The 14,151-nt window shown below is 45.3% G+C and overlaps 1 protein-coding gene across 1 annotated transcript; it reads left to right on the forward strand.

Moving 5' to 3' along the window:
- Window positions 1-6,021: 6,021 nt before the first annotated feature.
- LOC141106837 (uncharacterized) lies at window positions 6,022-13,441 on the forward strand. The gene is made up of 10 exons (XM_073597767.1): window positions 6,022-6,099; window positions 9,082-9,146; window positions 10,090-10,204; window positions 10,430-10,778; window positions 10,893-10,990; window positions 11,080-11,292; window positions 12,297-12,503; window positions 12,593-12,796; window positions 12,877-13,083; window positions 13,238-13,441. The coding sequence occupies exons 3-10, from the start codon at window positions 10,109-10,111 to the stop codon at window positions 13,439-13,441; spliced, it is 1,578 nt and encodes a 525-aa protein (XP_073453868.1). The 5' UTR covers window positions 6,022-6,099; window positions 9,082-9,146; window positions 10,090-10,108.
- The last annotated feature ends 710 nt before the right edge of the window (window positions 13,442-14,151 follow it).

Here is a 14,151-nt window from a genome sequence, read left to right on the forward strand (position 1 = left end):
TATTCCCAGTATTCAGTCATCAGTCATAGATATACACTATTATACCAAAAGTATTGGGCCTGCCTTTACACACACATGAACTTTAATGGCACCCCAGTCTTAGTCCGTAGGGTTCAATATTGAGTTGGCCCACCCTTTTCAGCTATAACAGCTTCAACTCTTCCTGGGAAGGCTGTCAACAGGGTGTGTATCATGGACCCCCATACTCAAGAAGAGTCTGACCGCCGTATACGCTTCCTTTGTCCAGGTACCAGCACAATCCAAGACCCCTTAGCCCACCCAGTCGCTTTTCGAGACAGCAGTGTAGGGTGAAGAAGCATAAGACTGTCTGTTCAAACACAGGTACAATGAGATATATACTGAGGGGACAACCCACCTGCTTACATAATGACACAGGGCGGGGTAAACGTTACACAGGTATATTCAACCATCCATCAGGAGACCGTCTTTAGGAGGGGCTGCTGGAGAAATCCCCCCCCTCCCCTCTCAGTTAATCCACCTAGACATATACATCCCATAATAGGTTGCTCCCGAGGCAGACAGACACAATAGAGCAATGGGATACAGCCTCACTTCAAACGATCTAGTAACAGTATACAACAGTTTTTGAGACCAGACTCATACAATATTCCAGCAGTCGGAAAGGTGGAATTCATTTATCTTCATATATTTCTTGAGGGATATTGTTTAGAACTATTACTGTCCGAAGTGCAAGAGCCTCTTCCTTCTTTCAACACAAACCACACTTATAGAACCCTGGATAACATGAAATGCTGAGTCCGGGGTGGTTGTACTGTGAGTCGGGCACAATGGGGCACTATTCCTCCAACTGACACCAACAATGGGGCACTATTCCTCCCACCGACACCAACAGTGGGGCACTATTCTTCCCACGACACCAACAGTGTGGCACTATTCCACCCACCGACACCAACAAGGGGGCACTATTCCTCCCACCGACACCAACAGTGGGGCACTATTCCTCACACCAATAGTGGGGCACTATTCTTCCCACTGACACCAACAGTGGGGCACTATTCCTCCCACCAACAGTGGGGCACTATTCCTCCCACCAACACCAACAGTGGGGCACTATTCCTCCCACCGACACCAACAGTGGGGCGCTATTCCTCCCACCGACACAAACAGTGAGGTACTATTCCACCGACACCAACAGTGGGGCACTATTCCTCCCACCGACACCAACAGTGGGGCACTATTCCTCCCACCGACACCAACAGTGGGGCGCTATTCCTCCCACCGACACCAACAGTGAGGTACTATTCCACCGGCACCAACAGTGGGGCACTATTCCTCCCACCGACACCAACAGTGGGGCACTATTACTCCCACCGACACCAACAGTGGGGCACTATTCCTCCCACCGACACCAACAGTGGAGCGCTATTCCTCCCACTGACACCAACAGTGGGGCGCTATTCCTCCCACCGACACCAACAGTGGGGCACTATTCCTCCCACTAACACCAACAGTGAGGCACTATTCCTCCCACCGACACCAACAGTGGGGCACTATTCCTCCCACCGACACCAACAGTGGGGCACTATTCTTCCCACCGACACCAACAGTGGGGCGCTATTCCTCCCACTGACACCAACAGTGGGGCACTATTCCTCCCACTGACACCAACAGTGGGGCGCTATTCCTCCCACCGACACCAACAGTGGGGCACTATTCCTCCCACTAACACCAACAGTGAGGCACTATTCCTCCCACCGACACTAACAGTGGGGCACTATTTCTCCCACCAGCACCAATGTTGCTGGACATGTGGGGAAGAAGCACACCCTGATATACACCTCAGATATACTCCATGGCTGATCTTCATCATGTAAGAAACGGTTCATAAGGAGATCAGAGTTTACCAAAGACATGGATGAAGTGTTGTACCGTGTTGGCCATTGATAGCAGGAGAGAAATAAAAATGGAGTACTTACCTCTCATTGGCTGAGTACATTTTGTGGTGTAAACTCCTGCAAGAGGTCTGTTTTCTCGAGTCGTCTTTCAGGACGAAACACGTTAACCCCACCACTTAAAAGACGGCCCTCTACACCTTTTAAAATAAAAATGGAGTCATTACCTCTCATTGGCTGAGTACATTTTGTGGTGGAAGATTTCACAAACACTTACAGGTCTGTTTTTAAAAAATGTGTTCATCAAATGTGACGAGCATACACCCAACCATGGCAAATGGTGATCTCCTATAATTGTCAGTTCCTTCTAGTGACCTGTAACATAAATAGAAGAGTCGGGTAGTTTTGCTCGTAGCTGAGATGTGATCTGTAGAAGTATATAATTGTAGATATAATGTAATTCTGTGTTATTAAAGATACATTATTCCCAGTATTCAGTCATAGACATACACTATATTACCAAAAGTATTGGGACGCCTGCCTTTACACACACATGAACTTTATTGGCACCCCAATCTTAGTCCGTAGGGTTCAATATTGAGTTGGCCCACCCTTTGCAGCTATAACAGCTTCAACTCTTCTGGGAAGGCTGTCCACAAGGTTTATTAGTGTGTCTATGGGACAATTAGGTAGGTGCTAGAGGTTTAGATTTTTCTATAGAGTAGGGAAATGTAGGCAGGCCTAGCTGGTGGCTATATATATATATATATATATACAAAAGTGCTCAATCCTAACCAAAAAGCTATCAAATCAGTGAAAAAAATAAGGAAAAAACCCCTATAATAAAGTCCACATCAAATAATCAAAGAAAATAAATAAGTATATAGTGAATGTCCATGTATATTCCCAGTACAAAGCATGGATATCCATAATGTTCAGGGGTGTGTTTTCTTATTTCAGAATAGAAGAAGTTAAAGCCTCTTACCAGAGGGGATGGATCCAAAATTATAAGGATCAAACATATCCCATTCTGTCAGCTCCAATGCGAAAATACCTCCTCCTCCCACTGTAGCGATCACTCCACCAGATATTAAGGAATACTATCCAAACAATTCCAACTCCACCAAGGGGTCTGCTTAATGCTCTCCAGCATGTGTGAGATTAAAGAAGGAGAAACTTCACGAACTAAGGAAAATCCATATAGACCCAGCCACGGAATTCAAAGATAGTTACTCCACATGACGCGTTTCCCTGTAAGATGCATGGACTGGGAACATTGTCTCCGTTCCCAGTCGATGCCTCTTACAAGGGAAACGCGTCGGGTGAAGTAACTATCTTTGACGTCACCACGCCCCAGCCTACAGGGTGAATTCCGTGGCTGTGTCTATATGGATTTTCTTTGCATGAAGTGCAAAACCTTCATTTTCTACTGCACCATGAAGTTTCTCATTCTTTAATCTCACATATAATGGAGGGCATTAAGCAGACCCCTCGGTGGAGTTGGAATTGTTTGGATAGTATTCCTTAATCTCTGGTGGAGTGATCGCTACAGTGGGAGGTGGTCTTTTCGCATTGGAGCCGACAGAGTGGGATTTGTTTGATCCTTATAATGTGGGATCCATCCCCTCCGGTAAGAGGCTGTAATTTCTCCTATTCTGATATAAGAAAACACACAGCTGAACATTATGGATATCCACGCTTTGTACTAGGAATATACAGGGACATTCACTATATATTTATTTATTTTCTTTGATTATTTGATATGTATTTTATTATAGGGTATTTAGATTTTAGAGTTGCAGCACCTACATATAACAATTTTTCACTTAGTAATAAAAATTTATATCAATTAATATTCACCAATTTTTGGGTAAGCGCAAGATATTAAAATGTATATATCTAGCTGGTGGCTAGGCCTGCTTGTTTTCATTCTGGGCTGGGAGTGGCTCAGGGCAGGGCTGGTTGACTCACAGGTAGCATCACTGTCACCTCCCTCTTTATAAAAGGTGCTAGAAAGAGAGGAGGAGAGGTGGAGCTGACTGGGGTGTTCTGAGGAGCCCTGATCAATCCCCAACTTGGATTGGCAGGGGGCAGGCCTCCTTGAATACCCGGGGTCAGCCCAGCTGGGGAGGAGTTGTCGGTTGGAAGAGTTGGAGTGAGAGAGAGCTAAGGCTGTCGGGGCTACAGGGAGCTCCCTAGTCTGGGGGGGGGTGACCTTGGGTCTGGGCTCGGGTGCATCCAGGAGGAGAGAAGAGATCGTGGAACAGAGGCACAACAGAGAGCAAGGAGAGGAAAGCAGGAGAGAACACTGCTGAGAGACTCCAGGGAGGACAACTGGTCGCAGCCAGAAGGGCTGGTGAGTGAGGAACAGTCGGGAGGACTGGGGAGGCACACCTGAGAGAGCTCAGTTTGAGATGGGAGCAGAACCAGAAGAGTGGACTGTGGTAAAATGGGCAGTGGAAAGAGGCAGCTGCAGCCAGGAGGGCTGGCAGGGCCTGAAGTTGGGTTACGGAGCTCAGTAGCCGTGTGTAGGACAGCTAGCACCAGAGACTTTATATTTTGCTACATTCTAGGGTCCCGCGGTCCCTGCCTGCAAAGGGCAATTGCTAAGGGCCTGGCTGAGCTAGTATCAGGCCTAACCACTTTGTGCTAGCTGTGCCTGAAGATTAGAGAGGAAGTGATGTGCTGGAGACGAACTACTTAAAGATTGGAGAGGAAGCGATGTGCTGGAGGAGAACTACCTGAAGATTGGAGAGAAAGAGATGTGCTGGAGGAGAAATACGTGAGGATTGGAGAGAAAGCAATGTACTGGAGGAAAACTACCTGAAGATTGGAGAGGAAGTGATTTGCTGGAGGAGAAATATGTGAAGATTGGAGAGGAAGTGATGTGCTGAAGGAGAACTACCTGAAGATTGGAGAGGAAGTGATGTGCTGGAGGAGAACTACATGAAGATTGGAGAGGAAGCAATGTGCTGGAGGAGGAATACGTGAAGATTGGAGAGGAAGCGATGTGCTGGAGGAGAACTACATGAAGATTGGAGAGGAAGCGATGTGCTGGAGGAGAACTACCTGAAGATTGGAGAGGAAGCGATGTGCTGGAGGAGAACTACCTGAAGATTGGAGAGGAAGCAATTTGCTGGAGGAGAAATACGCGAAGATTGGAGAGGAAGCGATGTGCTGGAGGTGAGATGGAGTGTATATAGTCGTCCCAAGCAAGTTTTGTCAATTCTGATGGGCATCCCATATTTCCCTAACCCCATCCAAGTTCAATTCCTTCGATAAGACAAAAAAACTAATTTCTCTAACTGTTCCGTGTCTCTGAGTGACTGAGAAGTGAATGCTGGGCTGGGCAGGGTGATGGGTGAACCACAACATCTAGCAGCTTCTACGGGGATACCGCTACAGGCACTGATGTTGGACGAGAGGGCCTGGCCACACCATAATCCCCCCTCCACCAAATGATTTGGACCAGTGCATAAAGCAAGTCCACAAAGACATGGATGAGTGAGTTTGGGGTGGAGGAACTTGGCTTGCCTGCACAGACTCCTGAGTTCCACCCAATAGAACAACTTTGGGGTGAATTAGAGTGGAGATTGCAAGCCAGGCCTTTTCGCCCAACATCAGTGTCTGACCTCACAAATGCGCTTCTGGAAGAATGGTCAAACATTCCCATAGACACCCTCCTAAACCTTGTGGACAGCCTTCCCAGAAGAGATGAAGCTGTTATAGCGGAAAAGGGTGGGCCAACTCAATATTGAACCCTACGGACTAAGACTGGGATGCCATTAAAGTCCATGTGCGTGTAAAGGCAGGCGTCACAATACTTTTAGTAATATAGTGTATATGGGATCTGAGCATCAGGAGCAGGGTTAAACCACAACATACATAATGATAACCATGCACATGCTGCACAGATACCCCGAGAAACTTAAGAGAAGGACCCCCTTATGTCAGTGGGAGAAGGACTTTTTTACATCGTCAGCAGTTGGAAGACTGCCCTCCTTATAGATCATTGATGTCAGTTGTTAACACAAGGCCGTGTTCACACTACGAGACGTTCCTCTGGGCTGCAGTTCCTCTGAGCTCCACAAGGTGGTGATCTCACTTCTACCCAGACAGGAAGTCTCTATGGAAGACAGGAAGTGATATCAGGTGCAGACAGGAAGTTCCCGGTGAGTTGAGAGTACGTAGTAAGGAGACGTTGCTGGAAGTTTCAGCAGAGGAGGTAATAAGATCTTATTTTCTATTTACACCCAGTAACCCCCCCGTCATGTCCGTCCTCTTCCTCCATAGTCACTGTGATGTCTTTTATCTCCAGCAGATGATGATATACACATATATAGTGTGGAGATCTAGATTAACCCCTTCAAGGGCAGAACATTCCCCCCACTTATGGGGTCAGAACATTCTCTTCATATTGGAGATGTGTCACTTTCTCTCCTTAGCACTCTCTTGTAACGAAGGATGAGATTCGGGTTGTCCTGAAATTGGCAGTTCGACACCCTTTATTTTGAACACACAGACCCATCCCCCCCACCTGACTACCTCCGACATGTACCCCGGTCTCCTCTGCCCCAACTGCAAACCCGGGACCGGTATGGCGGATGGAGTGGAGGGTGATCAGTTCTTGGATCTCCTCTCCGGTGAATGAACCCAGAAGAGACGAGCATTTCATCACTTCCAGGCTCAGAGCCGTCATTCCCCGGTCACTGTGGTCGGGGAAGAAGCTGATTAATCCTGATCTGTCCTTCATCAGCTTCACCGGGGGCCATAGGTGATGTTAGGGGGTCTAATAGACCTCTGATGTCTCCTTAAAGAGGACCTGTCATTTCTACTACACTATCACATAGGGGGGTGTTGGCCACACATTGTCACACCCCGGAGTGAGAGAAATAATTCTGGGGGCCGTTATTCCCGGTTTTCTCTAAGCTGATGACCTGTAGGAGCTTCTACAGCGTTGTCTTTGCACCATGTTGGGTAGTGAAGGTAGTTATTGTTTCATGGGGGACATCAAATGTTAAAAGTTTACATATTTGTGTGTGGGGGACGGCTACGTTTTTTATTTTTTTCCAATATATTTTTTGGTGATACAATTGTGAAATGAGGTACAGTATATTCATGGTAATAAGCAGTCAACAAGGGTACGCATGTAACATGGTGCCTGGTTACCATTTTGAACTATATAACTTCAACTTCAAGGTTTAGAAAGAATCCAAAGTATGATATATATATATGCTACCTTTGAGTATGAGTAGGGGTCGGGAAGTATATCGGGAGATGGGGGTAGGGGAAGGGGAAGAGAGGGGAAGTAGGGAGGGAGAGAGGAAGTATTGAAAGAGAAGAAGAAAGAGAGAGCACGGTATGTTCTATTCCATATTCTAAGTACGTCTATCTGCATACCAACGTTCCCAGGGGAGCCACACTTCATGTCGTCTGGGGTATGATGGTTTACCTCTTTACCGTTTACCTTTTCTTCTATCTTTTCATGTGACAACACTGAAGAAATGACACTTGTCTACAATGTAAAGTAGTGAGTGTACAGCTTGTATAACAGTGTAAATTTGCTGTCCCCTCAAAATAACTCAACACACAGCCATTAATGTCTAAACCGCTGGCAACAAAAGTCAGTACACCCCTAAGTGAAAATGTCCAAATTGGGCCCGAAGTGTCAATATGTTGTGTGGCCTCCATTATTTTCCAGCACTGCCTTAACCCTCTTGGGCATGGAGGTCACCAGAGCTTCACAGGTTGTCACTGGAGTCCTCTTCCCCTCCTCCATGATGACATCACAGAGCTGGTGGATGTTAGAAACCTTGTGCTCCTCCACCTTCCGTTTGAGGATGTCCCACAGATGATCAATAGGGTTTAGGTCTGGAGACATGCTTGGCCACTCCATCACCTTTACCCTCAGCTTCTTTAACAAGGCAGTGGTGGTCTTGGAGGTGTGTTTGGGGTGGTTATCATGTTGGAATACTGCCCTGCGGCCCAGTCTCTGAAGGGAGGGGATCATGCTCTGCTTCAGTAAGTCACAGTACATGTTGGCATTCATGGTTCCCTCAATGATCTGTAGCTCCCCAGTGCCGGCAGCACTCATGCAGCCCCAGACCATGACACTCCCCCCACCATGCTTGACTGTAGGCAAGACACACTTGTCTTTGTCCTCCTCACCTGGTTGCCGCCACACACGCTTGTCACCATCTGAACCAGATACGTTTATCTTGGTCTCATCAGACCACAGGACATGGTTCCAGTAATCCATGTCCTTAGTTTGCTTGTCTTCAGAAAACTATTTGTGGTCTTTCTTGTGCATCATCTTTAGAAGAGGCTTCCTTCTGGGATGACAGCCATGCAGACCAATTTGATGCAGTGTGTGGCGTATGGTCTGAGCACTGACAGGCTGACCCCCCACCCCTACAACCTCTGCAGCAATGCTGGCAGTACTCATACGTCTATTTCCCAAAGACAACCTCGGGATATGACGCTGAGCACGTGACCTCAACTTCTTTGGTGGACCATGGTGAGGCCTGTTCTGAGGGGAACCTGTCCTGTTATACCGCTGTATAGTCTTGGCCACCGTGCTGCAGCTCACTTTCAGGGTCTTGGCAATCTTCTTATAGCCTAGGCCATCTTTATGTAGAGCAACAATTCTTTTCTTCAGATCCTCAGAGAGTTCTTTGCCATGAGGTGCCATGTTGAACTTCCAGTGACTAGTATGGGAGAGTGAGAGCGATAACACCAAATTCAACACACCTGCTCCCCATTCACACCCGAGACCTTGTAACACTAACGAGTCACATGACACAGGGGAGGGAAAATGGCTAACTGGGCCCAATTTTGAGATTTTCACTTAGGGGTGTACTGACTTTTGTTGCCAGCGGTTTAGACATTAATGGCTGTGTGTTGAGTTATTTTGAGGGGACAGTAAATTTACACTGTTATACAAGCTGTACACTCACTACTTTACATTGTAGACAAGTGTCATTTCTTCAGTGTTGTCACATGAAAAGATAGAAGAAAAGATTTACACAAATGTGACTGAGGGGTGTACTTACTTTTGTGAGATACTGTAAATGGACAGCCCAACTTTTATTTATACTGTGGTGGTGGGGTGTTTTTAGTACTCACTGTTTACTGCACAGTAAAGTGATGGTAGGCTGTGTATGAATGGGGCTCCAATAACTTTTCTGTTTCATTCCTTTTTTTTCAGTTTTAACAAGTGGTTAATTTGCAAAAGTTCTGCCCATGCCGGGGCCAGCATTGAAATTGGAACAGGTAATTAGCTCATAAGAAGGGCAAAACAAAAGTAGAAAAAAATGCAACAGTGGTAAACTGAAGTGTGAATGATACCGTCAGGATCCAGGGGTCCCAGAGAGGCTCCCCATAACTACGGGGCACCCCCTACACCCCTCGGAACCCAAAAGGTGCTGCAATGTAATGTACAGCCAAAACTGAACTAACAAGGATAGAGGAGCAGAAAACAGAAGAAAGTTGGGCAGAAAGGTGAAGCTAAAGAGAGGGATGTCTGTTTCGGTCACCAAATCTCATTCCCACTGAGCTACATAAGTGAGAGAGGTATGAGGTGAACGATTATTCAGAGAAGCATAGAGAGCCCAGATGAGGCCTGGGGACCCCGGGGAGTGCAGGCAGATGTGTTCCAACGCGGTTTTCTGGAACGGGTACGTAGCAGTCCTGCGCAGCGAGGTGAGCAGATGCTGAAGTTGGAGGTAGCGGAAGAGCTCCTCATCTGGTACATCATGGGTCTCCCGAAGGGAAGCCCACGTGGGAAGTGATCTGGTGGTTAGGAAGTGTTGAACATGTGAGAACCCATTAGTGACCCACCAAGAGAGGGGCTCCAATAACTTTTCAACAACCTGTGTATGCTGCACACCCATTGGTTACTTCCCTCTAGTGTTCTCCAGAAATGCTACATCGTATCTCTTGTTACAAAGATATAACTCTATGTATTTCTTGTGCTCCTCAGCTCCATCTAGTGGCCCCCAATATGGTATTTCACTACTGCGCTTAATAAAATAAAATTTACACACAACAAATGCTCATGCAGATTTGCTGAATGAATAATTATGCAAATTTTTTTTTATAGATAAACCCGATATACCTGTTCCACTTCCCACTGGTGGCAACCGGCAATATTAACCTCTTATATCCCCATCCTAACATTGTACAAGTCCTAATATTCTCCACTATCCGTCTACAGAGAAACATTCATAGATCACATGATCACATCAATGAGGATGGAGGAGGACCGGAGTCACATGACTGAGAAGATACTAAACCTTACCCTGGAGATCATCTACCTGCTGACCGGAGAGGTGAGGAGGATTCTGGGAGGTCACATGACATCACTCTTATCTCTATTAATAAAACACACACCTGACCGGAGAGGTGAGGAGGATTCTGGGAGGTCACATGACATCACTCTTATCTCTATTAATAAAACACAGACCTGACCGGAGAGGTGAGGAGGATTCTGGGAGGTCACATGACATCACTCTTATCTCTATTAACATGATATTCCTATTGGTTCTCCAATACAGAGATTTCCTCTTGTGAAGTCAGGTGATCATATGACCATCACAGTGCCTCCATGTGACTCCCTAAAACCTGAGAGACACAACATGGAGAAGATTCTAGAAGTCACCAAGAAGATGATGGAGCTGCTGACAGGAGAGGTGAGGAGGATTCTGGGAATTCTGGGACATTATCCAGTAACAGACAAGGGATGTGTCTGGATGGTGACTGTATCATTGTGTGTGTCAGGTTCCTATAAGGTGTCAGGATGTCACTGTCTATTTCTCCATGGAGGAGTGGGAGTATTTAGAAGGACACAAGGATCTCTACAAGGACGTCATGATGGACAATCAGCCGCCCCTCACATCACCGGGTAAGAGGAGACTTTATTGTAAAGGAGAGAGCAGTACGGAGGGTCCACCTAGATCCCCCATCATCTGATAAACACATAGAAACAATGTATTCAGTCAGTGTGTGTGTTTCCTACAGATGGATCCAGTAATGGGAACCCACCAGAGAGATGTCCCCGTCCTCTGTATTCCCGGGATTCCACACAGGAAGGTCACACCATCCCTCACCATCATCAGGTAGATGAGGAACAATCACTGATAGTATCATTAGGATCTGTACATTATCTGCATTGTTACAATTGATGTAATTTTTATTATATATTCAGAGTGGAAACCTGAGAGATCCTAAAGTTGAAATTAAAGAAGAGATAAAAGAGGAGGATGATGAGGATGGGGTGATGGAGGAAATACACAAAGATCTGTACCAGGACACCATGGAAGAGTCATCCAGCTACAGAAACCCACCAGAGAGATGTCCCCGTCCTCTGTATTCCCGGGATTCCACACAGGAAGGTCACACCATCCCTCACCATCATCAGGTAGATGAGGAACAATTATTGGTAGTTATGATTTACACACAAGCATACAAACAAATAATGGGGTTAGGTGGCGCTACCTAAAAATAATTAATTAAATGAATAAATTAAAACACCCTCAAGGTAACCCCAATCCGGGGTAATCCAAAATGTGACTTAGTGTTTCCTATTAACAGGCTAAGTGCATATATAGAAAATCAACATAAGATAACGTCTGTATTTATATACGTGTGCAACTAAGAGTGACCACCAGTTACAAAGGTACCAAAACGTGCAAAACGTACCAACACCTGTAGGGGACAGAGAGATCATTTGACCTATCTGATGTTTATTGTTGTAAGATCCTCACAGTTTATGGATTAAACTTCATAAGATCTTCAAGGTGTCATGTGGATTGAGTCACTGTCTGCTAATTCACAGATTGGGTTATCGATAACTCATCACGACTGAATATACCTATCGCTCTATCCGTTTGATCTATGATCTAAGGGACGCTACTGGGACCCATATAGACGACACCTGACCAAATCGCCTTATACTGAGAGCAACTATAAATATCTATCACATTCAATATTGGTTTGGTTTATGTACATATACTTTTCTTGTACGTTAGAAGTAATTGGTATGAGTACTTATATGCACGTTTTGGTACCTTTGTAACTGGTGGTCACTCTTAGTTGCACACGTATATAAATACAGACGTTATCTTATGATGATTTTCTATATATGCACCTAGCCAGTTAATAGGAAACACTAAGTCACATTTTGGATTACCCCGGATTGGGGTTACCTTGAGGGTGTTTTCATGTATTCATTTAATTAATTGTTTTAAGGTAGCGCCACCTAACGCCATTTTTTGTTTGTATGCTATCCTGAGCCCCCTCTGGGGAGTCTTATCAGGGGAGGCAGCAACCTTCTTTCCGTTATCCTAAGCGCGGCTTTTTCCTTTCTTCTTTCCTTTACACACAAGCATGTTTGTTACAATGAATGTTTTATTATATACTTAGAGTGGAAACCTTGGGGATGATAATATTATTGTTAAAGAAGAGTATAAAGAGGAGGATGAGGAGTATGGAGTGATGGAGGAGTTTTCAGAAGGACACAAGGATATGATGGAGCCACCTAATACCAGGAACCCACCAGAGAGATGTCCCCGTCCTCTGTATTCCCGGGATTCCACACAGGAAGGTCACACCATCTCTCACCATCATCAGGTAGATGAGGAACAATCACTGATAGTATCATTAGGATCTGTACATTATCTGCATTGTTACCATTGATGTCATTTTTATTATATATTCAGAGTGGAAACCTGAGAGATCCTAAAGTTGAAATTAAAGAAGAGATAAAGGAGGAGGAAGAGGTAATGGAGGAAGTATACAAAGATCTGTGCCAGGACACCATGGTGGAGTCATCCAGCTACAGCAACCCACCAGAGAGATGTCCCCGTCCTCTGTATTCCCGGGATTCCACACAGGAAGGTCACACCATCCCTCACCATCATCAGGTAGATGAGGAACAATTATTGGTAGTTATGATTTACACACAAGCATGTTTGTTACAATAAATGTTTTATTATATACTTAGAGTGGAAACCTCGGGGATGATAATATTATTGTTAAAGAAGAGTATAAAGAGGAGGATGAGGAGTATGGAGTGATGGAGGAGTTTTCAGAAGGACACAAGGATATGATGGATCCACCAAATACCAGGAACCCACCAGAGAGATGTCCCCGTCCTCTGTATTCCTGGGATTCCACACAGGAAGGTCACACCATCCCTCACTGTTACAAGGTTGGTGGGAAGGAACAACTAGACTGGTGAAGATAATGTTTGGTTTTCCTAATTTCCCTGTGGGATCAAAAAAGTATTCTGTATTTCTTAGGTTATGTCACAAGTTTAAGCTTATATTTTACAGATGATATTCTCTCTCATTTTCTTGGTTTAGAGTGGAGATCCAATCGATATAGAATTTGAGGTTAAATCAGAAGAAGAAGAGAGGTATGTGAGGGATGATCAGCAGTCTATGGAGGAGGATGGAATAACGGGGACATTTATAGAGGAGGACACTCCTACAGAGATCAGCACAGGTGGGTCATTAACACTAAATACATTCCTCCACCCATACTGCTCACTGATTGGTCCAGAGTAGGGCGGGGACTGGGTGATATCAGCCTGTAATCCCCTGGTCACTTTCCTGAGCTGTGTTCCCCGTCCTGTATTCCTGTATTTCTCTCGGATAATCTGCCTTCTCTGTGCTGCAGACACAATTTATGTATCTAGACTGGATTTATGGAGATTCTGGGGTTCAGCTTGCAGGAAAATGTTGTATTTCACCATAGGTGTTGCTTGACCAAGGCATCTGAGGTATGTACCCATTCCCGGGTCTAGCATCTCTGATAGAACAATTCTCCCGGGGTTACTTGCTCTGTTATTTGTTGGCTGTGTCGGGTAGAGGGATATGTCTGTATAGTCTCAGACCCAAGTCACTGAGTGCAGTCTCAGGAGATGGGAGGCAGCGGTGTGGGACCTCTGCAACTTGTCTCAGTTAAGTAAATATTTAAGCAATTACTGATTCCTAAACACCAATATTATGAGTCCTGACCCCTGCACTATATTCTCTATGTTGTACATTACATACTCCTGACCCCTGCACTATATTCTCTATGTTATACATTACATACTCCTGACCCCTGCACTATATTCTCTATGTTATACATTACATACTCCTGACTTCTACTCTCTCCCCTCCACCCACTGCTATATATACACATAATATGTATTCTCTTTTGTTACACCCATTTCCTACCAGCTGGACATTTTATATCTGATGATTTGATTGGAGCACAGACTTTTACATGT

The sequence above is a fragment of the Aquarana catesbeiana genome, linkage group LG08 (genome assembly GCF_042186555.1).
Source record: "Aquarana catesbeiana isolate 2022-GZ linkage group LG08, ASM4218655v1, whole genome shotgun sequence".
In the NCBI taxonomy this organism is placed as follows: Eukaryota; Metazoa; Chordata; class Amphibia; order Anura; family Ranidae; genus Aquarana; species Aquarana catesbeiana.